The sequence below is a fragment of the Mesoplodon bidens genome, assembly GCF_964165515.1.
Source record: "Mesoplodon bidens genome assembly, chromosome: 14".
NCBI classification, from domain to species: Eukaryota; Metazoa; Chordata; class Mammalia; order Artiodactyla; family Ziphiidae; genus Mesoplodon; species Mesoplodon bidens.
Genome location: NC_138170.1, coordinates 63,341,547 through 63,369,095, shown reverse-complemented (window position 1 = coordinate 63,369,095; position 27,549 = coordinate 63,341,547). Strand labels below are relative to the sequence as shown.

The following is a 27,549-nucleotide window of genomic DNA, read 5'->3' as shown; positions in this document are numbered from 1 at the left end:
CTCTCATAGGAGCAAGGAGATTTGTGACCTTGGATTTTGGTAGACCAATACTGTTGACAGACGTATTGATACCCACTTGTGGAGACTTGGCCTCCTTGTCAATTGACATTTGGACATTAGGAGAAGAGGTTGATGGGAGGCGATTGGTAGTGGCAACAGATATAAGCACGCATTCACTAATTCTTCATGATTTGATACCACCTCCAGTGTGTAGATTCATGAAGGTAAAGAACTTCAAGAAAATGAATTGATATGCTTTCCATGTTTCTGATAAGTTATGAAAAATATTCAGACATATAATTTAAAAGTATCCTTATAGCGCAGGGAACCATATTCAATATCCTGTGGTAAACCATAATGGAAAAATTATGTATAACTGAATCACTTTGCTGTACGGCAGAAATTAACACAACATTGTAATTCAACTATACTTCAATTAAAAAATAAAAATGAAAGTATCTTTTTATAATTTATAATATAATTATCTTTTAAAATACATGATTCAGATTTTTATTGTGGTAGATGGGTGGTTATGTATATTTATAAGTTTTCATTTCAGATCACTGTCATTGGACGCTATGGAAGTACAAATGCCAGAGCTAAAATCCCATTAGGATTTTACTATGGTCATACCTATATCTTGCCTTGGGAGAGTGAACTGAAATTAATGCATGATCCTCTGAGGGGAGAGGGAGAATCTGCAAACCAGCCAGAAATTGACCAGCATTTAACAATGATGGTTGCTCTACAGGAGGATATACAGTGCAGGTTAGTAGAAAATTGCAATATATTTTAGTGTTATTGAAACCTTATATTTTCTATAATGTCTCCCACATACTTGTCAAGAAATGACTTTTCATAAGTGTATAGAAAAGAGCAAAAGGCGGTAGGACACTAGCATGTTATAATAATGTTTAATGCATTAATATATTGTGATTAAATAATTGGTTCTATTTTTTTAGTACTTACCAATTGATTAATTGACCAATTGATTAATTCTTTTTAATGGTTGTGTGTTAACTTGTTTTAGAGATTTAATTTTAGTGTGTATTCGTACATGTATGTCAAAGAGAACATTGCAGGAATTATTTTGTTCGTTTATTTTTTACTTACAGGTATAACTTGGCTTGTCATCGACTAGAAACTCTTTTGCAAAGTATTGATCTTCCTCCTCTCAACAGTGCTAACAACGCACAGTACTTTTTGCGAAAGCCAGACAAGGCCGTTGAGGAGGATAGCAGAGTCTTTTCTGCCTATCAGGACTGTATTCAGCTACAGCTTCAATTAAATTTGGCTCATAATGCAGTGCAGAGGCTCAGAGTAGCTCTTGGAGCAAGTAGGAAGATGTTGAATGAAACTTCAGAGCCAAAAGATATAATTCAGACATCTTCCACAGAGCAGTTACGTACTATCATCAGATATTTATTGGACACTTTGCTCAGCCTTCTTCACTCTTCCAATGGTTTGTATTTGACTTAAGTACTTAAAAAGGCCGGAAATATATTTGATGTGATTTTGTTGCATGTTTTGTTGTATTAATATCTCCTGGGTTCTGTTTATTTTGGTATCCTTTCTGATGTATTTATGTAATGTGTTTTTAGGTTAATTCATTTTTTCCCCTTATTTTTGTTTTTCTTAAATAGATTTTTGTTTTTAATTTTTGAATTTTACTTTATGTTTTTATACAGCAGGTTCTTATTAGTTATCCTTTTTATACACATCAGTGTATACATGTCAATCCCAATGTCCCAATTCATCCCATCCCCCCCACCCCCACAGCCGCTTTCCCTCCTTGGTGTCCATACATTTGTTCTCTACATCTGTGTCTCTATTTCTCCCCTGCAAACTGGTTAATCTGTACAATTATTCTGGGTTCCACATATATGCATAAATATACGATATTTGTTATTCTCTTCCTGACTTACTTCACTCTGTATGACAGTCTCTAGATCCATCCACGTCTCTACAAATGACCAAATTTCGTTCCTTTTTATGGCTGAGGAATATTCAATTGTATATACGTACCACATCTTCTTTATCCATTTGTCTGTCGATGGGCATTTAGGTTGCTTCCATGACCTGGCTATTGTAAATAGTGCTGCAGTGAACATTGGGGTGCATGTGTCTTTTTGAATTATAGTTTTCTCTGGGTATATGCCCAGTAGTGGGATTGCTGGATCACATGGTAATTCTATTTTTAGTTTTTTTTTTTTTTTTTGCTACCATTGGCTCACCTGTTTCTGGACCTCTGGACTTCAGGTTTTGTTTTTTTTTAACTTAAAATTTTAAAAAATATTTATTTTATTTGGTTGTGCCGGGTCCCAGTTGCAGCAGGCAGGCTCCCTAGTTGTGGCTCGCGGGCTCATCAGTCTCAGCATGCATGTGGGATCTAGTTCACTGACCAGGGATCGAACCCGGACCCCCAGAATTGGGAGCACAGAGTCCCAACCACTGCACCACCAGGAAAGTCCCTTAACTTAATTTTTTAGAGAAATTCTGGGTTCATCCAAAAAGACTCCAGACTTTTTTTTTTTTTTTTTTTTTTTTTTTGCGGTACGCGGGCCTCTCACTGCTGTGGCCTCTCCCATTGTGGAGCACAGGCTCTGGACACGCAGGCTCAGCGGCCATGGCTCATGGGCCCAGCCACTCTGCAGCATGTGGGATCCTCCCGGACCGGGGCACGAACCCATTTCCCCTGCATCGGCAGGTGGACTCTCAACCACTGCGCCACCAGGGAAGCCGTATTTTTAGTTTTTTAAGGAACCTCAATACTGTTCTCCATAGTGGCTGTATCAATTTACATTCCCACCAACAGTGCAAGAGGGTTCCCTTTTCTCCACACCCTCTCCAGCATTTGTTGTGTGTAGATTTTCTGATGATGCCCATTCTAACTGGTGTGAGGTGATACCTCATTGTAGTTTTGATTTGCATTTCTCTAATAATTAGTGATGTTGAGCAGCTTTTCATATGCTTCTTGGCCATCTGTATGTCTTCTTTGGAGAAATGTCTATTTAGGTCTTCTGCCCATTTTTTGATTGGGTTGTTTGTTTTTATAATATTGAGCTGCATGAGCTGTTTGTATATTTTGGAGATTAATCCTTTGTCTGTTGATACGTTTGCAAATATTTTCTCCCATTCCAAGGGTTGCCTTTTCGTCTTGTTTATGGTTTCCTTTGCTGTGCAAAAGCTTTGAAGTTTCATTAGGTCCCATTTGTTTATTTTTGTTTTTATTTCCATTACTTTAGGAGGTGGATCAAAAAAGATCTTGCTGTGATTTATGTCAAAGAGTGTTCTGCCTATGTTTTCCTGTAAGAGTTTCATAGTGTCTGGTCTTACATTTAGGTCTCGAATCCATTTTGAGTTTATTTTTGTGTATGGTGTTAGAGAGTGTTCTAATTTCATTCTTTTACATGTAGCTGTCCAGTGTTCCCAGCACCACTTATTGAAGAGACTGTCTTTTCTCATTGTATATCCTTGCCTCCTTTGTCATAGATTAGTTGACCATAGGTGCATGGGTTTACCTCTGGGCTTTCTATCTTGTTCCATTGATCTATGTTTCTGTTTTTGTGCCAGTACTATATTGTCTTGATTACTGTGGCTTGATAGTATAGTCTGAAGTCAGGGAGTCTGATTTGTCCAGCTCTGGTTTTTTCCCTCAAGACTGCTTTGGCTATTCGGGGTCTTTTGTGTCTCCCTACAAATTTTAAGATTTTTTGTTCTAGTTCCGTAAAAAATGCCATTGGTAATTTGATAGGGATTGTATTGAATCTGTAGATTGCTTTGGGTAGTATAGTCATTTTCACAATATTGATTCTTCCAATCCAAGAACATGGTATATCTCTCCATCTGTTGGTATCTTCTTTAATTTCTTTCATCAGTGTCTTACAGTTTTCTGCATACAGGTCTTTTGTCTCCCTAGGCAGGTTTATTCCTAAGTATTTTATTCTTTTTGTTGCAGTGGTAAATGGGAGTGTTTCCTTAATTTCTCTTTCAGATTTTTCATCAGTGTATAGGTATGCAAGAGATTTTTGTGCATTAATTTTGTATCCTGCAACATTACCAAATTCATTGACTAGCTCTAGTAGTTTTCTGGTGGCATCTTTAGGATTCTCTATGTATAATATCATGTCATCGGCAAACAGTGACAGTTTAACTTCTTCTTTTCCAATTTGTATTCCTTTTATTTCTTTTTCTTCTCTGGTTGCCGTGGCTAAGACTTCCAAAACTATGTTGAATGATAGTGGCGAGAGTGGACATCCTTGTCTTGTTCCTGATCTTAGAGGAAATGCTTTCAGTTTTTCACCATTGAGAATGATGTTTGCTGTGGGTTTGTCATATATGGCCTTTATTATGTTGAGGTAGGTTCCCTCTATGCCTACTTTCTGGAGAGTTTTTGTTATATATGGGTGTTGAATTTTGTCAAAAGCTTTTTCTGCATCTATTGAGATGATCCTATGGTTTTTATTCTTCAATTTGTTAATATGGTGTATCACATTAATTGATTTGTGTATATTGAAGAATCCTTGCATCCCTGGGTTAAAACCGACTTGATCATGGTGTATGGTCCTTTTAATGTGTTGTTTGATTCTGTTGCTAGTATTTTGCTGAGGAGTTTTTCAGTTATATTCGTCAGTGATATTGGTCTGTAATTTTCTCTTATTTTTATAGTATCTTTGTCTGGTTTTGGTATCAGGATGATGGTGGCCTCATAGAATGAGTTTGGGAGTGTTCCTTCCTCTGAAATTTTTGGAAGATCTTGAGAAGAAGGATGGGTGTTAGCTTCTAAATGTTTGATAGAATTCACCTGTGAAGCCATCTGGTCCTGGACTTTTGTTTGTTGGAAGATTTTTAATCACAGTTTCAATTTCATTACTTGTGATTGGTCTGTTCATGTTTTCTATTTCTTCCTGGTTCAGTCTTGGAAGGTTATACCTTTCTAAGAATTTGTCCATTTCTTCCAGGTTGTCCATTTTATTGGCATAGAGTTGCTTGTAGTAGTCTCTTAGGATGCTTTGTATTTCTGCGGTGTCTGTTGTAACTTCTCCTTTTTCATTTGTAATTTTATTGATTTGAGTCCTATCCTTCTTTTTCTTGATGAGTCTGGTTAATGGTTTATCAATATCTTTATCTCCTCAAAGACCCAGCTTTTAGTTTATTGATCTTTGCTATTATTTTCTTTGTTTCTATTTCATTTATTTCTGCTCTGATCTTTATGATTTCTTTCCTTCTGCTAACTTTGGGTTTTGTTTGTTCTTCTTTCTCTAGTTCCTTTAGGTGTAAGGTTAGATTGTTTATTTGAGATTTTTCTGTTTCCTGAGGTAGGCTTGTACAGCTGTAAACTTCCCTCTTAGAACTGCTTTTGCTGCATCCCATAGGTTTTGGATCATTGTGTTTTCATTGTAATTTGTCTCTAGGTATTTTTTGATTTCCTCAGTGATCTCTTGGTTATTTAGTAACGTATTGTTTAGTGTCCATGTATTTGTGTTTTTTATGTTTTTCTCCTTGTAATTCATTTGTAATCTCATAGCGTTGTGGTCAGAAAAGATTCTTGATATGATTTCAATTTTCTTAAATTTACTGAGGCTTGATTTGTGACCCATGGTATGATCTATCCTGAAGAATGTTCCATGCGCACTTGAGAAGAAAGTGTAATCTGCTGTTTTTGGATTGAATGTCCTATAAATATCAATTCAATCTATCTGGTCTATTGTGTCATTTAAAGCTTCTGTTTCCTTATTTATTTTCATTTTGGATGATCTGTCCATTGGTGTAAGTGAGGTGTTAAAGTCCCCCACTATTATTGTGTTACTGTCGATTTCCTTTTATAGCTGTTAGCAGTTGCCTTATGTATTGATGTGCTCCTATGTTGGGTGCATATATATTTATAATTGTTATATCTTCTTCTTGGATTGATCCCTTGATCATTATGTAGTGTCCTTCCTTGTCTCTTGTAACATTCTTTATTTTAAAGTCTATTTTATCTGATAATGAGTATTGCTACTTCAGCTTTCTTTTGATTTCCATTTGCATGGAATATCTTTTTCCATCCCTTCACTTTCAGTCTGAATGTGTCCGTAGGTCTGAAGTGTGTCTCTCGTAGACAGTATATATATGGGTCTTGTTTTTTTTTTTTTTTTTTTTTTTTTTCAGTACACGGGCCTTTCACCGCTGCAGCCTCTCCCGCTGCGGAGCACAGGCTCCAGATGCGCAGGCTCAGCAGCCATGGCTCACGGGCCCAGCCACTCTGTGGCATGTGGGATCCTCCCGGAGGATCTTGTTTTTATATCCATTCAGCAAGCCTGTGTCTTTTGGTTGGAGCATTTAATCCATTCACGTTTAAGGTAATTATCGATATGTATGTTCCTGTGACCATTTTCTTAATTGTTTTGGGTTTGTTTTTTGTAGGTCCTTTTCTTCTATTGTGTTTCCTACATAGAGAAGTTCTTTTAGTGTTTGTTGTACAGCTGGTTTGCTGGTGCTGAATTTTCTTAGCTTTTGCTTGTCTGTAAAGCTTTTGATTTCTCCATGGAATCTGAATGAGATCCTTGCTGGGTAGAGTAATCTTGGTTGTAGGTTCTTCCCTTTCATCACTTCAGGTATATCATGCCACTCCCTTCTGGCTTGTAGAGTTTCTGCTGAGAAATCAGCTGTTAACCTTATAGGAGTTCCCTTGTGTGTTATTTGTCGTTTTTCCCTTGCTGCTTTTAATAATTTTTCTTTGTTTTTAATTTTTGCCAGTTGATTACTATGTGTCTCAGCGTGTTTCTCCTTGGGTTTATCCTTTATGGGACTCGCTGTGCTTCCTGGACTTGGGTGGCTATTTCCTTTCCCATGTTAGGGAAGTTTTCAACTACAATCTCTTCAAATATTTTCTCGGGTCCTTTCTCTCTCTCTTCTCCTTCTGGGACCCCTATAATGGGAATGTTGTTGTGTTTAATGTTGTCCCAGAGGTCTCTTAGGCTGTCTTCATTTCTTTTCATTCTTTTTTCTTTATTCTGTTCCGCAGCAGTGAATTCCACCATTCTGTCTTCCAGGTCACTTATCCATTCTTCTGCCTCAGTTATTCTGCTGTTGATTCCTTCTAGTGTAGTTTTCATTTCACTTATTGTATTGTTCATCTCTGTTTGTTCTTTAATTCTTCTAGGTCTTTGTTAAACATTTCTTGCATCATCTCGATCTTTGCCTCCATTATTTTTCCGAGATCCTGGATCATCTTTACTATCATTATTCTGAATTCTTTTTCTGGAAGGTTGCCTATTTTCATTTACTTGTTTTTCTGAGGTTTTATCTTGTTCCTTCATCTGGGACGTAGCCCTCTGTTCTTTCATCTTGTCTCTGTTTCTGTGAATGTGGTTTTTGTGCCACAGGCTGCAGGATTGTAGTTCTTCTTGCTTCTGCTATCTGCTCTCTGGTGGATGAGGCTATCTCTTAAATTGATTTTTGATTATATTTTTCTTGAGTTTCTGCTACTGATGTGTCACATCATTGTGTTACTAGCAAAATAATAAATAATGTTTGAAAGCGCAACAGTGAAAAGTGTTAATAAATTGCTAATCTAATACAGAACTGTCATTTTCTAACCAGGAGCTAGTTTTGCTTATTATATATGATGTAATGTGCGCGCACACACACACACAGCCATCTGATACACCGAATTCCACAGAAAAGAAATATAATTGATATAATGGCTAATTCTTCTTTTCTCCAAGTATTTGACAGTTAATATTCTACATATAAGGAGTAAATAAATGAATAGGAAAATAAATAGACCAAAAATTTGCTGGTAAAGAAGAAAGCCTATTTAGGGATGCTGATTTTGATACTACAGCATACTCTTAAATAGGAAATTTTACTGTTTTCTTTCTTGTAATAGGACACTCTGTTCCTGCAGTTTTGCAGAGTACATTCCATGCCCAGGCCTGTGAAGAGCTTTTTAAACACCTGTGCATCAGTGGAACCCCAAAGATACGGTTACATACTGGCCTTCTACTGGTTCAACTCTGTGGTGGTGAAAGATGGTGGGGCCAGTTTCTTTCTAATGTTCTTCAGGAACTGTACAATTCAGAGCAGCTTCTCATCTTTCCACAGGATAGGTAAGTCAGAAAATATTGGAGTAATTTGTTATTAGTGATTTATGCTTCCTGCAGTGTTCAGATTTGGAAATCTTGTGTATGTGGATACTGAGTGTGGAGAAATGAACTAAAGCATGTCTTTTCACAGTTTGAGGAATGCCCAGTGAAGGGCATATTGAAGAAGATTCTACATGATGTAACTGGACTGTATTCTTTAGTTTCCTAACTGAATCTATGGAGTTTATAGATCTGTGTTTACAAATATTTCCTATCAGATCATGTTACTTTATGTGTCAAATGTATATTTTTGAGTCTATTATACAGTTCTCTTTACTTGATTTCTTGTAGATAAAATTAGAAAATATAAGCAGTAGCTGAAGAAGAGCTAATTTTAACATTATACTTCCAGATATAAACCTTACTAATAACCAGATATTCTATCATTACTCTCTTAGATTACAAAGTGAATTATTTTTAAGATGAACACTTAAATTGATTTATATTGGCTGTTTTATTTGTATCTTTTTTTTTTAGGGTCTTCATGTTACTTTCCTGCATTGGTCAGAGATCACTTAGTAATAGTGGAGTATTAGAAAGCTTACTTAATCTGTTGGATAATTTATTGTCACCTCTTCAGCCACAGTTACCCATGCATAGGAGGACAGAAGGTATTATTTAAATTAGTGATCTTTAGTAAAAACGTAAGATTCCTGTAAATACTGCTTTTATAAAACGACTAGTCTGAAATATTTATTTTACTATTCATTTTGCTGCACAGTTTAATATTTTTATGATGTAGACTTTTTAGAATGACCAGCCTTCATGTGATTGACTGCCATATGGTTACTGCTTTTTAAAAATATGTTACCTTTTCTTTATGTGAATTTTGAACTTGGGAATTGGTGTGGGTATGTTGTTTTTATACTATCATAGATAAAATCAAACTCTTGTGTTTAAGCTTTAAGATAGCATTGCTGTTCTGATCATGGATAATGAGCTTCATTTGAGCAAGAAAATTGTTATTGGAATAAAAACTTTAGAGCATAGTTTAACACTGGATGAATTATAACTTGAGAGACTTTTTAAATTTCAGTCATCTGTGAGTCTAAGAATATCTTCTTATACCTTGTTTTCTAGTTTATAAGTTATTACCTGTTAGATTGAAGCTACACTTATGAATCTATTTTTGTACCAAGAAGCATTTGTCAAGTCTTCCATTTGATTTGATGTGTACTTCATTTTTGGCCATAGGTTTCAGTTTTGAGGCTTACTATAAATAAATATTAGTGTTCATAATTATATGGTGTATTTTGGATTTATAAAATGTCCTAATTTTATAATTATTTTATCAGACTTCATTAGGATTCTTAGAGTCACCTGATTATTTTTTCTCCTCACATTTCTATACAGGAGTACTAGATATTCCCATGATCAGTTGGGTTGTTATGCTGGTGTCCAGGTTGCTGGATTATGTGGCAACTGTAGAAGATGAAGCAGCAGCTGCAAAGAAACCTTTGAATGGTAAAGACAGGGAGAGGTTTATGACAGGTATCAGAAGTTTATAATCATCTCTTGGTGGGGATTTTGAGTGACTACCCAGTTTTTCCAGAACTGGCATTGGCCTGGAGATTCCAGCTGTATGTAATTTATGTAAAATATTAATTAACTTTACCAGGAATAACATACATATAGGTGAAGTTTATAAAAAGGAAATCTGTGAAGAGTTATTGTATTTAGTTTAGTATATCATTCCATTTACTATTATAAAATGTTTCTACTAATTAACTACAAATGACTTTTATGCTTAGATATAGAAATTCTCAGATTTTTGCGAGTTGTAATCTTTCTTCGTAAGCTTAAAGCACAGAACTTTTTAAAATGAAAGACAAAGTGCAAGACAAATTGTTTTCTTCTCCTCTTCCAAGTTAACAAGACTTTATGAAGTAGCTACATCTAATATGTAAATACAGATAGTAAGTGCCTTAAAACTTAGAATTTTATACAATATTAGGATTATAATATTAAAAAAAGATCACTTGAGATGTTTTATAAGTATAAGATGTTACAGAAAAACCTGAATGAACTTTTTGGCCAGCCCAATAAATCAGTTGTTTATGGTACACATTATGTTTGAGAATAGGGTGGGGAATTCTTTTCATGTACAGGAAATTTTTTTAACAAATGCTTTATGTCTCAGTTATAGGATGTAGAATTAAGACACAATTAAATACAACTACCTATAAAGTTGGAATGTAACAGATGGTATGGGAGGACTTAGTTTTTATTTACAGTATTCATGTATTATGGAAATACATTAGTAGAAGACTTTTTTTTAGGGCTTGAAGAATTTGAATTGACTCGACAAAAGGATAATAGAGAACAGAAAAAGATGTCATTAGGTTAAGCAGACATGAAAAAATCATTGAGGATGGTTAAAGTGTGGGATTAAGCCTGAACTGAGCAGAGTGACAAGGAATAATCTGGACACATTCCAAAATGAGAATAAGTAGAGCTGCACAGCATGGTTTCTGAACTATCCAACTTTATTTTTGCAGTCATTAAGTCAGATTATTCAGTATCCCTTTTTTTGGGTCCCTGCACAAAAGCCATATGAGTTCGAAATAGGCAATAGTGAGCATTTCGTTGTTGTTACAGTTGAGCGACATTATCAAAGTTGTGTTGTACAGAGATCAATTTTAAACAGTTGTGGAGAAAGTTGGCTGTTATTGAAAGGATTGGAGGCAGAGAGAACTGTGGTCTTATAAAGTCATTTAGGATCTAGGTTAACTTTTCTAAGGTCGTCAGATGTTCTTAGCAATTTCTTTACGATGGTTTCCTTAATTTTTTAAAAAATTGCTTTGTCGTTATTGACACATTTATCACTTTTATGTTTTCTGGGTGTCAATAGTACTTTAACATCTCATTTAACAGAATTATTAATACAACTTTTCCTTGCCCTGTAGGTAACCAGTGGAGTTTTATTAATAATAATCTGCACACCCAGAACATAAATAGGTCTTCCAAAGGCAGCAGTAGCCTTGATAGATTATATTCCAGAAAAATAAGAAAGCAGCTAGTTCATCATAAACAGGTAATTTTCAGTATTTTTTGTTTGTTTGTTTGGTTTGTTTTAATGTTTGAGACATTGCATGAGATAGACTTGCCATCAGACCTTAGGTATGATATTTAATGAACCAGTTAATTTAGGGAAATTATTTGACCCTTTTGAGTCTGAGTTTCCTTATTTGTAAGATGGCAACAACATGTAGTTTACAGATTTTTGGTAATGTCCTTTAAACTGTAGGGACATCCCTGGCCGTCCAGTGGTTAAGAGTTCGCCTTCCAATACAGGGGGTGTGGGTTTAATCCCTGGGAGCTAAGATCCCACATGCCTCACGGCCAAAAAACCAAAACATAAAAAAGCAGAAGCAATATTGTAACAAATTCAATAAAGACTTTAAAAACGGTACACATCAAAAAACAAAAAAACTGTCTACCTCTTCACATGTCTGTTGCTACCATTCTAAGTGCAGCCGTCATTTGCCTAGTCGGAAGGCCTATCTGCCTTTGTTCTTTCTCAATCCAATCCATTTTTCATGCTGCCCCTACAGAGTTCTTTTAGATACAAACCTAATCATATCACTCTTTCTCTAAATTATTAGTGGTTTCCAGTTGAACTTTAGATGACGGTCAAACTCCTTAACATAGCTTTAGTATATCTGTCATCCGCACATCTAACTTTCAGGTTTGAATTTTGGTCTAGCCATATTGAATGTGGGTTCCTGGACCACCTACACCAGTTTTTTCATCCAGGATTTTAATATGTGCTTATCCCCCATCCCTCCCCTCCTTCCCAACAACTACTGCATTTACTGTTTTGCTTGGATAATCTAACTTATTTTTCAGATGTTAGTTCACATTCACTTCCTCAAAGACGTTTTCCCTGGTTTCTCAGTTATTATCCCATAAAATGTGTTCCCCACGCACCCTATGTTTTTCCTTTCATTATATTTATCATACTTTTTTGTTGGGATTCTTTTATTTTATTAACCTGAGTTTATAGCTGATGTCAGATTCTTATGAGCCAGTTCTTTATTTTAATTATATTTTAAAACGTGTCTTCCTCTTTGTCTTACAGTATATACAGGAATATATACTATATCTTTGATACTCGGTATAGAGCCTAGTGTGTCATCTAAAAATATTTGTATAATTGATTTAAGATGAAATGAGATTTTATAAGAAAGCCTTTAAGATCTGAAAGCTTTTGGGCTTTTTTTTTTTTTTTTTTTTTTTGCTGTACGCGGGCCTCTCACTGTTGTGGCCTCTCCCGCTGCGGAGCACAGGCTCCGGACACACAGGCTCCGCGGCCATGGCTCGCGGGCCCAGCCGCTGCGCGGCATGTGGGATCTTCCGGGATAGGGGCACGAACCCGTGTCCCCTGCATCGGCAGGCGGACTCTCAACCACTGCGCCACCAGGGAAGCCCGCTTTTGGGCTTTTTAAAAACCATGAACTCAGCAATAAATTATTTAGTTTTACTACTGAATTTTTCAACTATGAGCAACTATTGGCCTTTTGCAAGAAAAATGATATGAAGCTTTTCCCTCAACTCCTTTTTCCATTTGAGACTCCTAACTAATTTTAGGTGCTACTAATAATCAGCTAAAATTTCAATTTCAGCTAAAATTTATCGAGCACTTAATGATTATATTTGCTGTATTTACTTTAGGATATGAAGATGGAAAACAAACCTAGAGAATGATCCAGTGGATTTTTCTTAGCAGTATTTTACTATTTTATGCTTTATTATAAAGGACATTTTTGGGACAGTTAGCAAAACTTAAAAGTGGGGTCTGAGGAATAGTTAGTTGTTAGCAGTGCATGGATGTTACTTCTTTGAATTTAGTGGTTGTATTATGGTTTGTAGGAGAAGGGTCTTGTTTCTAGGAAATACACATTAAAGTATTCAGGGGTGATTGGTCATCAGGTTGCCAACTTATTCTCAGATAGTTAGGGAAAAAATATCTTTGTACAGCAATATAAATTGTTGATTAAGATTATGGTTGTTTCAAAATAAAGATTATATTTTTTCTCGATTGCAGTTGTTGTATATGTTAATTGTAGAACTTTTGGAACAATTTTCTGAAAATACTGATTTGTTCTTCTCACATTCACATACCGTGTATTGATTATTTACTACATATGCATGCTGGTTTTAATTTATGATACATTTTTCTTCATAAATGGAGATAACAGCCAAATGGATATTTCTTTATAATATAATGTTAGTTCTTTTTCTTGCTGATAACAAAAATATGTAGCAACAGTAGAAATGCAGGAAATATTCCTTGAAAAGGTAGATTAAGTTCTTAACTAAACTGTGCATTTATAATTATGGCTATAATGTTCTAGTGACTTTCTGTTTAGAGTAATGTTCTGCATAATGGATATATGGCAAAGTGGTTTTGTCACTCAGCAGATTTTCAAGGTCTTTCTAGGCAGAAATTTTTTTCTCCTTGTTGGCCGATTTGTTCATTTCAACCTACTAGTGGTTGCCAGGGGTAGGGATGGGGCAGATAGGATAGGAAGGAGGAGGGTGGGCAGCATAAGAGGACAACATGAGGAAACCTTGTGGTGATGGTGATGGTGTACAGTGTTAACTGTAGTGGTGGATACCTGAACCAACAAATTGGGTAAAGTGTACAAGAGATCTCTGCATTATTTTTTTACAACTGCATGTGAATTTACAGTTACTGCAATAAACTTTTTAATTAATAAAAAACGTAGACATACCAAAAAATGTTTTACTTTTGAAGGAGATTCCCATAAAAGCCAAGCTAAGAATATTGTACAATAAAAGTATTTTCCCCATGTATTTAAAAATAATTCTTTTCCTCTGTTTAAAAAATACTCCATCAGTCAGTCTCATTAGTGGCTTACATTAAAAAGTATTTCAGTTATTTCCCTTCTCCCATGGGTAAGAAATTGATTACTTCTTAATTACAACACGGGGAGATCTTTTATTTGGAATTTGGAAGTTATTTTTAAAAAATCAGCAACATAGTTTAAACTAGATTTTTCAGAGAATTACTTATTCCATTAGTTTGATGTATGGATTCTGAGGAGTATAATAATTTACTTTGTTGTTTTTAACACTGTTAACTATAAGATTAACTTTTTTTTTTTTTTAAGCAACTTAACTTACTAAAAGCAAAACAGAAGGCTTTGGTGGAACAGATGGAAAAAGAAAAAATACAAAGCAACAAAGGATCATCATATAAACTTCTGGTAGAGCAAGCCAAATTAAAGCAGGCTACCTCAAAGGTATGATCTTTACTTTTTAATGTAATTATCTTAGAAAAGTCACTCTCCCTTTTAGTATTTTAAGTTACTTGAATAGTTAAGTATTTTTAGTAACGATCAGGAAACTATGTTATTCTGCTTATCAACAAAAATCTATTCTATGTACCTTTTTTGGGAAAGGTAGCTTTTAACTCAAGTAAATATATGATTAATGTGGGCTTAAAGTATTTTTCTAGTGTATTTCCTTTAAAGTGGATTGTGTTCCAGTAAATTGAAGATAAAAGGACTCAGGAAATATATGGTTTTCCTAATGTGTCCTTTCTAAGTGAATATTAAGTTCAACGATTTATAAATAAGATTTTTAAAAATAATGATATATTTTTTTAAATTTGGGGGATAACATTTATATGTAGCAACCAAGTTAACATATTGTTTCTATAAATATGAAATTAGTTACTCCATCAGAGTTTGAAATGAATTAATACTCTGTACTTAGTATATATAGGTTTCTTTACCATTCACCTTTTATGATTATATTTAGGATGTTTTGGTAGTATTTATTTAAGATGTTAGATTTGACCTGATGTAGCCTTTCTATAGAATTTCACCTTTCTGAAATTCTGTTATGTATCTGATACCTTACTTTAAAATAGGACATGAGGTATATTGGTCAGTATAGTTTTTAATAATCTTACTTTTTGAAGCTTATGGTTTGCCTAAAAATTTTGTTCTTTGAAGTTGTAAGTTTTCTGAGTGAATATTTTCATTTCACAAATAAACTTGTACTGAAAGAATTTTCAAAGAATTTTCATTCAATAAACAATGGTTTAAATATTGTAAATTTCTGTGTACAGCACTTTAAGGATTTAATTCGATTACGTCGGACAGCAGAGTGGTCTCGTTCTAATTTAGACACAGAAGTTACAACAACAAAGGAAAGCCCAGAGATAGAACCACTTCCATTTACCCTGGCCCATGAACGTTGTATTTCAGTAGTCCAGAAACTTGTCCTTTTTCTCCTCTCCATGGATTTTACATGCCATGCAGATCTCTTATTATTTGTTTGTAAGGTAAGTAAACGAATAGGCATAATTTATAATTACAGACTTAGTAAGAAAAAGAAATAAGAAAAAATGCAGTTTTTAATTGATTTTTAAGGGAAATAAAAGTGTTTTCACTGGTTTTCCTTTTATGCAGTTTAGTTTTTTCTTTAATGTGCCTTGAAAGGTTTTAAAAATATTTTGGCACTTCTTAGGAGACCTAATGTATATTTTTAACCTAGTTAAAACTAGATTAGTGTAGATTTGAAATGTAAGTAATGTGGGTATGTCTATCTACAGCCTACCTTTTGTCTATTTATTAGGATAGGAAATCTACAAACGAGTGTCAGATTATAGCAATGAAGGGTGTATTAATGCCCTGAAAGCTTTCCTGTAGCATATTCATTGCTTATGGGAATTATTTTAAACTATTCAACTCAGGTTTTTAGCTGGATTTTAATATTTGATCCATGAAATTACATTTCTTTTGCATTTACGTCAAATAATTATTTTGACATCAAAAGCATATGTCATTGAAAGCAGTTACTTCAATGCTTTTATTTTGGAGAAAACATATTTAATTGCTATTTAAGTGTATGATTTTATAAAATGTATTACAGGTTCTTGCACGCATTGCGAATGCCACGAGGCCAACTATACATCTGTGTGAGATTGTGAATGAACCCCAACTGGAAAGACTGCTATTACTTTTGGTTGGAACTGACTTCAATAGAGGAGATATATCTTGGGGTGGTGCTTGGGCTCAGTATTCCTTAACTTGTATGCTACAGGATATTTTAGCAGGTTTGTTAGGATTTATTTTTAATAAGGTATGTCAAAATTAGCTTGTCGCTGCTTGACTAATCTTTAAAGGAAACCGTGAGCTCCTCAAAAGTATAAAGTGTCTCTTTCATGTTATGGCAGTAGCAACCATTTAGAATTACTTTTGCGTTTAATTATGTTGGCACTTGTGATAAATGCAAGTTTTTATGGAGGAGTTAGGTTACAGAGTACAGGGATATTGGAGCTAGTCAGTTTCCTTATTAATACCAGCAGTGGGCTGCTTCCTAATTCTTTATGTGCACTTGAGGAAGGTACTCCCTGCTCCTCAGTTTTTTCATCTGTAAAATAAGGATAATAAAAGTATCTTTCTTATGAAGTTATTTTGATGAATAAGTGAGTTAATGTGTGTAAAGTGATTATAATAACTCCTTGTTCATATTGCACATTTTGTGTTAGCATTTGAAGGTAATGCAGTGAGCCCTAGCATTTCCTTGGGTAGGTGTGGACTCATTTGCCTCAGAATATTTTGTGGTTGGTAGAGTACACATGCTGTTCTCAATACTGGATGAAAAACTATGTTTTGGATGTCTGTTTACTAGTTACTAAAGCAGTTAGGATGCTCTTCTTACCTGCAGGAGAATTGCTGGCTCCAGTAGCTGCAGAAGCCATGGAGGAAGGAACAGTGAGTGATGATGTAGGTGCAACAGCTGGTGACTCTGATGACTCCCTGCAGCAGTCTTCAGCTCAGTTGCTGGAAACTATAGATGAACCTTTGACACATGATATAACAGGTACATTCTTTAAATTTTTTTAACTTAAATTTTTACTTAAAATATCCGTAGCTCTTTTTTAAAAAAATGAAACATGTTTCAAAATTAAGAATATTAATGAAGTATAAAATTAAGTTTTATATTAGGTCTTTGGCCTTAGTAACCATATCAGTTATCTTCCTGATAAGTATGTTTTGCTTTGATTCTCTGAATGCGTATTAAAATAAAATGGTATCCTTTCACAGGGTCTATGTTATCTTGATATGGTCTTATTTGGCTATGTTGAAAGAATTACAACCTAGAAAACAGTTAAAGATACACAGTGGTAAAGATAGCAAGGCTCTTCTTCTCTTTTTCTTTTTTCTTTCTTAGTTTTCTGCCTTTTCAAAAACTATAGTGTGTATCTTAGCGTGTACAATCCTTTGTGGTGTACTCCCTACTTTTGAAGACTGTTTTGCAATGCTGTGGTCATTTCATCTGTTTCATTCCTTAATCTTAGATTCTCTCATGATTTTATCCTTTCTGTCTGATAGTCCCTTTATCTGGAGTAGACTTTCTTCTCTAGTTTGCATGATGAACTTCTTATCTAAGATTCCCATAAAGCATGCTCTCCTCCAAGAAGCTTTTTCCATTACCACCAGCAATGCTGGAGACTGCCGTCGGTGCTGCCTACAGCGCTGCCTAACTCCTACATTGTCTCTGATAGCACCTATTATGTTGTAGTTGGTTTAATTTCTGTAGTGTACCCTCACCTCTGAACCTCTGTTAATTTGTTGGAGGGTGGACATTTGTTTTATTAATCTTTATATACTCAGACCCTAATACAGGCTAGTATTTTCTTGGCATTCTATAAATATATGTTGAATAATAGAGGGTGGGAAGGGAAGGAAGGTAAGAGTTGTAAGGCATAAAAGCCTAGTTAAAAATTTGGAGTCATCTGAGAGCAAAATCATTTCCAATTCATGATAGAAAAATAAGGTGAATAGCAGTCTTAAAACTGAAATCTTTGCTTTTCACTTTAATACCTGGTATTATTTCCTTAACTACTGCATGTAATATAATGAATTACATATTGGAGGCAATAAAATGAATAACATTGTTCATTCTAGAAATGGTTAATGATTATTTTTAACAACAAAGTTTATGTAACTTGATTCAGCAAGGATTAATCATACGGTCTGTTCCCCTAGGAAGTCACATATTATTGCACTGGTGTTTTAATTGTGTGTTATAGGGTGATATATTTGCATACTTACACTTAATTGTCAGGTATAAAAATTTAGAGATTTTTGTATCAGTAGAAATATATATTATGTATAAGTAAATTAACTTTTTCTGTAATTAAAAGCAACATATTGGTTAAATTTTATGTTATATACTCCGCCAAAAAAAATCACTTTCAATTATTTGAAGGTGCACCTCCTCTTTCCTCTTTGGAAAAAGATAAAGAAATTGATCTTGAGCTACTTCAGGATCTAATGGAAGTTGACATTGATCCTTTAGATATTGATTTGGAAAAGGATCCTCTGGCAGCCAAAGTTTTTAAGGTACGATATAGTAGAGTATTCTTTGCAATTAAAACCTTTCATCTTATACTTCTGGTTTATTAATTACTTAAAAGATGAAAGTATACACCTAATGTAACCCATTATTTAGCTTACTCAAAATTAAATTCCTCTAGGTACTATAGTAGATTTTTTATAGAACTAGTGGAATAGTATACGGAGGACTTACATCATTTTATTAATATAGCCACTAACACTATCTTGTATGATAATAAGAACCACTAATAAGCATAGGAGGTATGGTAATGGACTGTTGACCTTTCAAGCAGCATTTAAGCTTATCCAAGTTGAGTTCATTGCAGAATCTACTTCTTTGTTAGCTGCTACTTTTTCTAAAGGAGATACCTCCCTAATACTTTATTTTGGTTCATTTTGTGTATAAGAGATTTTATTAAAGATGCTAATTACCTCTCAGAGTCTAACAAATAAGGTCTTTTTAGATTTGGGGATAAAATGGAGAGAATACTATGAACCATTCCTTTAATCATTAAGATTATGTTTTAGAAATTTAAAGGGTAAGGAGAATGTTTATTTCGTAGCCCTGTTTGACTTTAGGTAATGTAAATAATATGTCACTCTTCGTGAAGAGGCAAAAATAAACCACAGTTTTTTCCTATTCTTTTAAGCCAATAAGCAGTACATGGTACGACTATTGGGGTGATTATGGCACCTACAATTACAACCCATACATAGGAGGTCTTGGAATTCCTGTAGCAAAGCCACCAGCAAATACAGAGAAGAATGGATCACAGACAGTTAGTGTTTCAGTGTCTCAGGGTAAGTGTGTGTTCATATTTTAAGGCATAAGCTATTCTTAAAACAAGTCCTCAATTTATGTATTCTTTGTCTCCTGAGAATTTGATCCTGAGTGTTTGCTGAGAGGGTTTATTATTGCAGGGGTGCCGTGAGAGTGACTGTCACTCAGAGCTGTGTGTCAGTCAGTTTAGAAGAGCTTCTATTTATGGTCCATTTTTTGTTTCTCAGAATAACACTTTGCAAAATATATTTGTGAGTTGTGTCGGTTTGCTGGTGGTTTTAATTAATTGTGCTTCCTTTTATTTTTATTGTTAGTAATACATTTATATTTTATTTGTAAACAATGAAATCACGTTGAGTATTATTTTTGCACTCTTCTAGTCACATAGAGTATATAACTTTTTTTAAAACTAAAATCTTTTCTTAAATTTTGAAACAATCATACATTTACTGAAAAGTTGCAATTAATACAGAGAACATTTATTATCCTGACCCATTTGGGAGTAAGTTGGTAATCTGATGTTTTTTTGTTTTGTTTGTTTTACAAAGCAGAACATTTCTTCTACATAAACACATCAGGAAGCACATTCCATCAAAATCAGGAAATTAACATTAGTAACTTTAAGACCCCATTCAGGTTTCAGCAGTTGTGTCTAAATAATGCCCTTTATGCAAAATGATCCAGTACAAAATTGTGCGTTGCATTTACAGTTGACCCTTGAATAAGGTGGGGGTGGGGGCCCACTCCCACACAGTTGGAAGTCTGTGTATAACTTTACAGTTGGCCCTCTGTCTCCAAGGTTTTGCATCCATGCATTCAACCAACTATGGATGGTGCAGTACATATTTGTTGAAAAAAGTCCATGTATAAGTGGACTCATGTGGCTCAAACTGTGCTGTTCAAGCATCAACTGTAATTATCATATCTCATCAGTCTTATTCAGTCTGCCCCAGTTTGTCAGAGGTAACTTTCATGACCTTGGTGCTTTTGATGATTATAGGCCAGTTGTTCAGTAGAATGTCCCTCAATTTGGGTTTGTATGCTATTTCCTCACAATTAGATTGTGGTCATGTGTTTTTGGCATAAATATCAAGAAAGTGTACTGCTCAGGTTTTCTTACTGCATCCTATTAGGTGGCTCATGATTTTAATTTGGACCACTGCTGGTGGTTTTAAGTTTAATTACTTGATAAAGGAGATGTCTACCAATATTTTCCAGTGAAAAGTTATTCTTTTCCCTTTTGTAAGAAAATTTTGATGGGTTGCAGTGGCAGAATAATACTTAGAATCTATTCTTTTTTTAAAAAGTTATTATTTTATTCACTTAGTTTTGAATAGACCAGTGGTTTCCTATTTTATTCAGTGGGTTATAATTTGTTATCATTATTTTCTTGTTTTTATTGAGGTAAATTCAAGAGATCATAAAATTTTCCATTTTAGACATTTTTTTTTTTTTTTTTTTTTGCGGTACGCGGGCCTCTCACTGTTGTGGCCTCTCCCGTTGTGGAGCACAGGCTCCAGATGCGCAGGCTCAGCAGCCATGGCTCACGGGCCCAGCCGCTCCGCGGCATGCGGGATCCTCCCGGACCAGGGCACGAACCCATGTCCCCTGCATCGGCAAGTGGACCCTCAACCACTGCACCACCAGGGAAGCCCCATTTTAGCCATTTTTAAGTGTACAATTCTGTGGCATTAAGTACATTCGCAGTGTTGTCATTATTTATTTTGATGTTCGAAATGTCCCTGATTTGACCATAGTATCTCCTTTAATCTGGTCTCTGTCTTTTTGAAATGTCTTCATCTTTCTTTGAACACTTTCCTGTTTTCTGGCATAACAAAATGCCCCAGGCTCATCATTTACTTTCCCTTCCCCAGACTGGGAATTAGCCACTTTATGAACGAAAATGGTATTTCAAAACCTTTTAGTGGAGAAATGTGATTAAGAATTCAGGATTTGAGTACTAGATATACTTGCTGTTAATTTTTGGCTGTTCCACACTCTCTCTTGATGGACAAATCTAGGGAGTGTGTACACACATATGTGTTTATATGTATTTCTATATTTGTCTGTCTATCCGTCTAGAATGCCATGAGTCCACATTGATATATCAGTTAATCTAACAGTAATCTACTCCATAAGCTTCATATTAGTTTTTTCCTTTTCCATATTTCTCTTTTCTCTGATAGTGAGGTACCTGATTCTCATTATTCTTAATTTATTTGCTTCCATTATCATTACTTCACTTACTTGATCTACCTCTATTTATATATCTACTCTCCCATCTCTAGCCTCCTTTGCACAGATGTTGTTACCTGCTGTAACTCTGATACCCCATGCCAGGTTGTTCTGACGTGAAGATACACTCCTCACCCTGTTTTGGGTTCAGATGTCAACATTTTATTGTAGGAAGTAGGACGTGAATAATAATTATCAAATAGGTTTTGTTTTTTCTTTTAATTGCTTTCTGTAGCCCTAGATGCTCGCCTAGAAGTTGGACTTGAACAACAAGCAGAACTTATGTTGAAAATGATGTCAACCCTAGAAGCAGATTCCATTTTACAGGCATTAACAAATACATCTCCTACCTGTGAGTAAAAGTCACCATTCTTAGAGAATTACCATGAACAGTTCATCTCCTGATTATTTTTAGGTGCACTCAGTAAGGATGGATTTTTAAATTCTCCCTTGCTAAGTTAGTAGGAAGTTGAGAAATAAGACAAAGGATTAATGAATCAGGAGAGCAGAGGGGGAACAAAATACCTCCATGTAGTGTTCATAAGTTCAGTCCAAAAACCTGAGTCATGTTTTTGTTATTGTGGTGGTGTGTGGTTAATGAAATTCCTGGGGGAGCCTGCATAGCTAGCTGCCTGGCAGTTCGTTGCATTATATCCAAATTTATGATAAAGTGGGTTTCTTAATAGTAACATCCTTAACTTCCTTGAAGACCAAGATGGAAGACATAGATAATGAAGACAGCCCAAATGGGCCTGATTGAACTACAGAATTGAGAGGATTTACTACCTAATTATCTACAGCAAAAGGAGAAAACTTTTTATAGTAAATGACTGGATAGTAAATATTTTAGGCTTTCTGCAGCTGTACAGGGTGTGTTGCAGCTCTACTCTGACTTTGTAGCAGGAAAGCAGCTGTAGACAATATATACCTAAGTGAATAGGCATGGCTATTAAAGAAACTGTGTTACAGAATCTGGTGGCCTGTCAGATTTGGCCGTTAGGACATGGTTTGCTGACTGTTGATGTTGTTCTAGGCTTGGGTAGATCCCCTTCTGTCAGGTGAGTATAGTTAGATAGCAGCCTGTCTATCTTAAGATAGGAGCTGTGCTGAGGCGATGGTGATACTTTTTTTTCTTAGGCCAAGAAAAATAAAAACCTGGTGGGTAATGGTGATGAGTAAAGGTGTAGAGATACTAGTTAGAACCAAGGAAGCACATCATGTCCTTCTTCTATGAAGTAAAGTTCACAACCCATTTCAATAGAGAAATTTGGATTTTTAGATCTTCCTATGTTAAATTGAATTCTTTTGGTTTGCATTCTATATTTCTTGCCTTAGGAAGTATAGAAAAAAGGAGAAAAAGAGAAGATTCGTCTAGTGTTCTTTTTCTTGATATATTCTATCTTTTGATTATTTTCCTGTGCAGAACTGTGTTCTCCTTTTAATATAAAACTTTCTAAATATATGAAAAACTCTCTTAATTTCCCTTTATTTCTCTGCTCCCCATGAATATATACTCAGTTAGTTTGGTGTGTGTATCCTGGCATCAGAATTTTTGAAAACTTCCCAGGCAATTTTAATGTGCTATCAAGGCTGAGAATCAATGGATTAGAGTCTAGGTTATTCTAAAACTACCTTCTCAAGAAATAGGCAGGGTTCTTTTTTCTTTCCCTTTTCTCCTCCCTCTTATTAATTAGGAAAAAATTGAGAATAAAAATTTCTCGAGATTAAGGTTCTTCTCCCTTGGTGGACAAGTCCTGTGAATTTGGGACCTTCTCTTCGTGGTGATTATCTTTTGGACTTTCAAGTAATGTTGTAAAAACAGGTTTTCAAATAATACAATGCTGAACCGTTTTAAAGAATGCAATTTTAATTTTTTAAAAAATATACCTTCACTTACCTGTACATATTAATAGCTAGTTAACATTTCTCCTGATACTTTGTGTATAAAATCATAACTGTGTTTAATTTTCAGTATCACAGTCTCCCACTGGAACAGATGATTCGCTTCTAGGGGGTTTACAAGCAGCGAACCAATCCAGCCAGCTCATTATACAGTTATCATCTGTCCCAATGTTAAATGTTTGTTTCAACAAACTTTTTTCCATGCTTCAAGTCCATCACGTTCAGGTATGACTTCAGGAGAAATGGTGTATTTTTAGACATTATTGCCAGCCTAGAAAAGATGAAAATAAATGGGCAGATCAGTCTCAACCAGACAGGGATGATTTCTTTGTCATACTCAGATGAAAAAATGTCAGAGATACTTTGATTATCCCAGCTCCTCAGTGATAGGTTATTTATAACTTTTATGATTTTAAGCTTTACTGCTTTTGTTCCAGCTACATATTATACACACACCTGCATTTAAAGACTTGAATCACGTCTTTTAATTTAGTAAAACATTTATATTAGGTAAATTATAAATTTTAATTCAGTTAAATTTCATTTGATCTAGAATTTTAAGATGTGTTTGCTTGTGAACTGAATTGAAGTAACCAGAAGAAGTATTTTTTTTAACATTTATTTTTATTATTTATTTTATTTATTTTTGGCTGTGTTGGGTCTTAGTTGTGGCACGCAGGATCTTAGTTGAGGCATGCAGGGTCTTTTGTTGTGGTGTGCGGGCTGTTCATTGCAGCGCACGGGCTTCTCTCTAGTTGTGGCATATGGGTTTTCTCTCTCTAGTTGTGGCACGCAGGCTCCAGAGTGCATGGGCTCTGTAGTTGTGGTGAGTGGGTTCCAGAACATGTGGGCTCTGTAGTTTGCAGCATGCAGGCTCTCTAGTTGAGGCACGCAAGCTCAGTAGTTGTGGCGCGTGGGCTTAGTTGCCCCATGGCATGTGGGATCTTAGTTCCTTGACCAGGGATCGAACATGCGTCCCCTGCATTGTAAGGTAGGTTCTTCACCACTGGACCACCAGGGAAGTCCCCAGAAGAAGTATTTAATAGAAAAATTATTTACTCATAAATCATATAAGGATTCATACATGAGGTTTTTGCTTAAATGGTATTTCATAATAGGTACATTTTCTTTCTGTCAATTTACATTCTTTTTCAGTTGGAATCACTTCTCCAGTTGTGGCTCACATTGAGTCTGAATTCTAGTTCATCTGGAAACAAAGAAAATGGAGCAGACATTTTTTTACATAATGCTAATCGAATACCTGTCATTTCATTAAATCAAGGTAAGATTTGTTAGAAGGAAAGTTATTAACATAGCATAAACAATCTAAAAAGATATTGATTAGGTTAACACCTAATCTTTGTCATTAGGGTTGTCATGTTTTAGTGAAAAAAACATATTTAAAATACTGACTTAATAATTTGCAGGGAAGAGAACAGAAAACTTATTCTCTGGTCTGTATTATGTCTGTGTATAACACAGACATAAAACCTACAATGTTCTGTTTATCTTTACATTGTAGTTCCTTAAAGTATTGTCTTTTTCATAGACTGTTCCTTTGCAACTGGTCTTTTTTAAAAATGTGAGATACCTCTAGGGAATTGGTAAATTGGAGAAGGATGTCAATTTTTTGTAGAAATTGTGTTCTTTCATTTTTTTTCTTGGCAAATGCAGGAATGTGGGAATAGTGGGACTTTTTTTTATCTTTATTTTTATTTTTATTTTTATTTTTTGCTTTATAACAAATTTAATCAGTTATACATATACATATGTTCCCATACCCACTCCCTTTTGCGTCTCCCTCCCACCCTCCCTATCCCACCCCTCCAGGCGGTCACAAAGCACCGAGCTGATCTCCCTGTGCTATGCGGCTGCTTCCCACTAGCTATCTACCTTACGTTTGGTAGTGTATATATGTCCATGCCGCTCTTTCACTTTGTCACAGCTTACCCTTCCCCCTCCCCATATCCTCAAGTCCATTCTCTAGTAGGTCTGTGTCTTTATTCCTGTCTTACCCCTATGTTCTTCATGACGTTTTTTTTTTCTTAAATTCCATATATATGTGTCAGCATACAGTATTTGCCTTTCTCTTTCTGACTTACTTCACTCTGTATGACAGACTCTAGGTCCATCCACCTCATTACAAATAGCTCAATTTCATTTCTTTTTATGGCTGAGTAATATTCCATTGTATATATGTGCCACATCTTCTTTACCCATTCATCTGATGATGGACACTTAGGTTGTTTCCATCTCCAGGCTACTGTAAATAGGGCTGCTATAAACATTTTGGTACATGTCTCTTTTTGAATTATGGTTTTCTCAGGGTATATGCCCAGTAGTGGGATTGCTGGGTCATATGGTAGTTCTATTTGTAGTTTTTTAAGGAACCTCCATACCGTTCTCCATAGTGGCTGTACCAATTCACATTCCCACCAGCAGTGCAAGAGTGTTCCCTTTTTTCCACACCCTCTCCAGCATTTATTGTTTCTAGATTTTTTGATGATGGCCATTCTGACTGGTGTGAGATGATATCTCATTGTAGTTTTGATTTGCATTTCTCTAATGAGTAAAGATGTTGAGCATCCTTTCATGTGTTTGTTGGCAGTCTGTATATCTTCTGTGGAGAAATGTCTGTTTAGGTCTTCTGCCCATTTTTGGATTGGGTTGTTTGTTTTTTTGTTATTGAGCTGCATGAGCTGCTTATAAATTTTGGAGATTAATCCTTTGTCAGTTGCTTCATTTGCAAATATTTTCTCCCATTCTGAGGGTTGTCTTTTGGTCTTGTTTATGGTTTCCTTTGCTGTGCAAAAGCTTTGAAGTTTCATTAGGTCCCATGTGTTTATTTTTGTCTTTATTTCCATTTCTCTAGGAGGTGGGTCAAAAAGGATCTTGCTGTGATTTATGTCATAGAGTGTTCTGCCTATGTTTTCCTCTAAGAGTTTGATAGTGTCTGGCCTTACATTTAGGTCTTTAATCCATTTTGAGCTTATTTTTGTGTATGGTGTTAGGGAGTGATCTAATCTCATACTTTTACATGTCCCTATCCAGTTTTCCCAGCGCCACTTATTGAAGAGACTGTCCTTTCTCCACTGTACATTCCTGCCTCCTTTATCAAAGATAAGGTGACCATATGTCCGTGGGTTTATCTCTGGGCTTTCTATCCTGTTCCATTGATCTATCTTTCTGTCTTTGTGCCAGTACCATACTGTATTGATTACTGTAGCTTTGTAGTATAGTCTGAAGTCAGGGAGCCTGATTCCTCCAGCTCAATTTTTCGTTGAATATTATCCTTCAACAGGAATAGAACTAGCTTTCAGCTCGGGCTATAGGAATCTATTTAAAGAAAAGTAAAAACCATTTATTCCTGATGCTTTCTCTCTAGAGATGTGCATCATGCATGGCCTTCACGTGGCCTGTCAGCCTTAGTGACAGCCACACCGGCTTACGGTCCTACTTATCATCTGCATTCTCTCAGCAAGAGCCAGCTGTACTTTAATTATTAGGTTTCCTTCTGTTTCACTGTATTAATGATTATTATTATAAATTTTGCTCCCATCAGTTTTTAAAACTTTTTTATTGTGAGAAACATTAAGCATAAACAAGAGTGAATAGAAGGTTAAAAAATGTAGTTATTTCTTACTGTCATCAGGTATTTTGTCAGTATTCAAATTTCCAGTTGTCTAAACTATTACAGAATTTTTTTAATATATTTGAAATAGATTCCATATGGAGTCTACACATTTTAATTAATTATGTTTCTTAATTCCTCTAATCTGTCTTTTTTTTTTTTAAATCCCCTTGCAAAGTTTGGTTGTTTGTTGTTTGTCTTTCAAGATTCCCTAGGTCCCGATTTTTAGTGATTGTATCTCTATGATGTCCTCTCTGCTTTCTATAAATTGGTAATTAGACATGGAGCTTAATCTGATTTGAGTTTTTTTGTTTGTTTGTTGTTTGGTTTTTTTTTGCGGTACGCGGGCCTCTCACTGTCGTGGCCTCTTCCGTTGCAGAGCACAGGCTCCGGACGTGCAGGCTCAGTGGCCATGGCTCACGGGCCCAGCCACTCCGCGGCATGTGGGATCTTCCCAGACCGGGGCACGAACCCGTGTCCCCTGCATTG

The 27,549-nt window shown here is 35.3% G+C and overlaps 1 protein-coding gene across 1 annotated transcript in view; it reads left to right on the top strand.

Moving 5' to 3' along the window:
* The window catches only part of BIRC6 (baculoviral IAP repeat containing 6), a 238,718-nt gene that overhangs the window by 93,629 nt on the left and 117,540 nt on the right, over nucleotides 1-27,549 (top strand). The window contains 16 exon segments of the mRNA XM_081254965.1: nucleotides 10-224; nucleotides 560-768; nucleotides 1,116-1,462; nucleotides 7,874-8,093; nucleotides 8,607-8,740; nucleotides 9,483-9,620; nucleotides 11,036-11,163; nucleotides 14,267-14,398; nucleotides 15,232-15,447; nucleotides 16,038-16,221; nucleotides 16,836-16,991; nucleotides 18,384-18,517; nucleotides 19,162-19,312; nucleotides 21,763-21,879; nucleotides 23,500-23,654; nucleotides 24,585-24,711. Coding sequence (XP_081111091.1) covers nucleotides 10-224; nucleotides 560-768; nucleotides 1,116-1,462; nucleotides 7,874-8,093; nucleotides 8,607-8,740; nucleotides 9,483-9,620; nucleotides 11,036-11,163; nucleotides 14,267-14,398; nucleotides 15,232-15,447; nucleotides 16,038-16,221; nucleotides 16,836-16,991; nucleotides 18,384-18,517; nucleotides 19,162-19,312; nucleotides 21,763-21,879; nucleotides 23,500-23,654; nucleotides 24,585-24,711 — 2,763 coding nt within the window.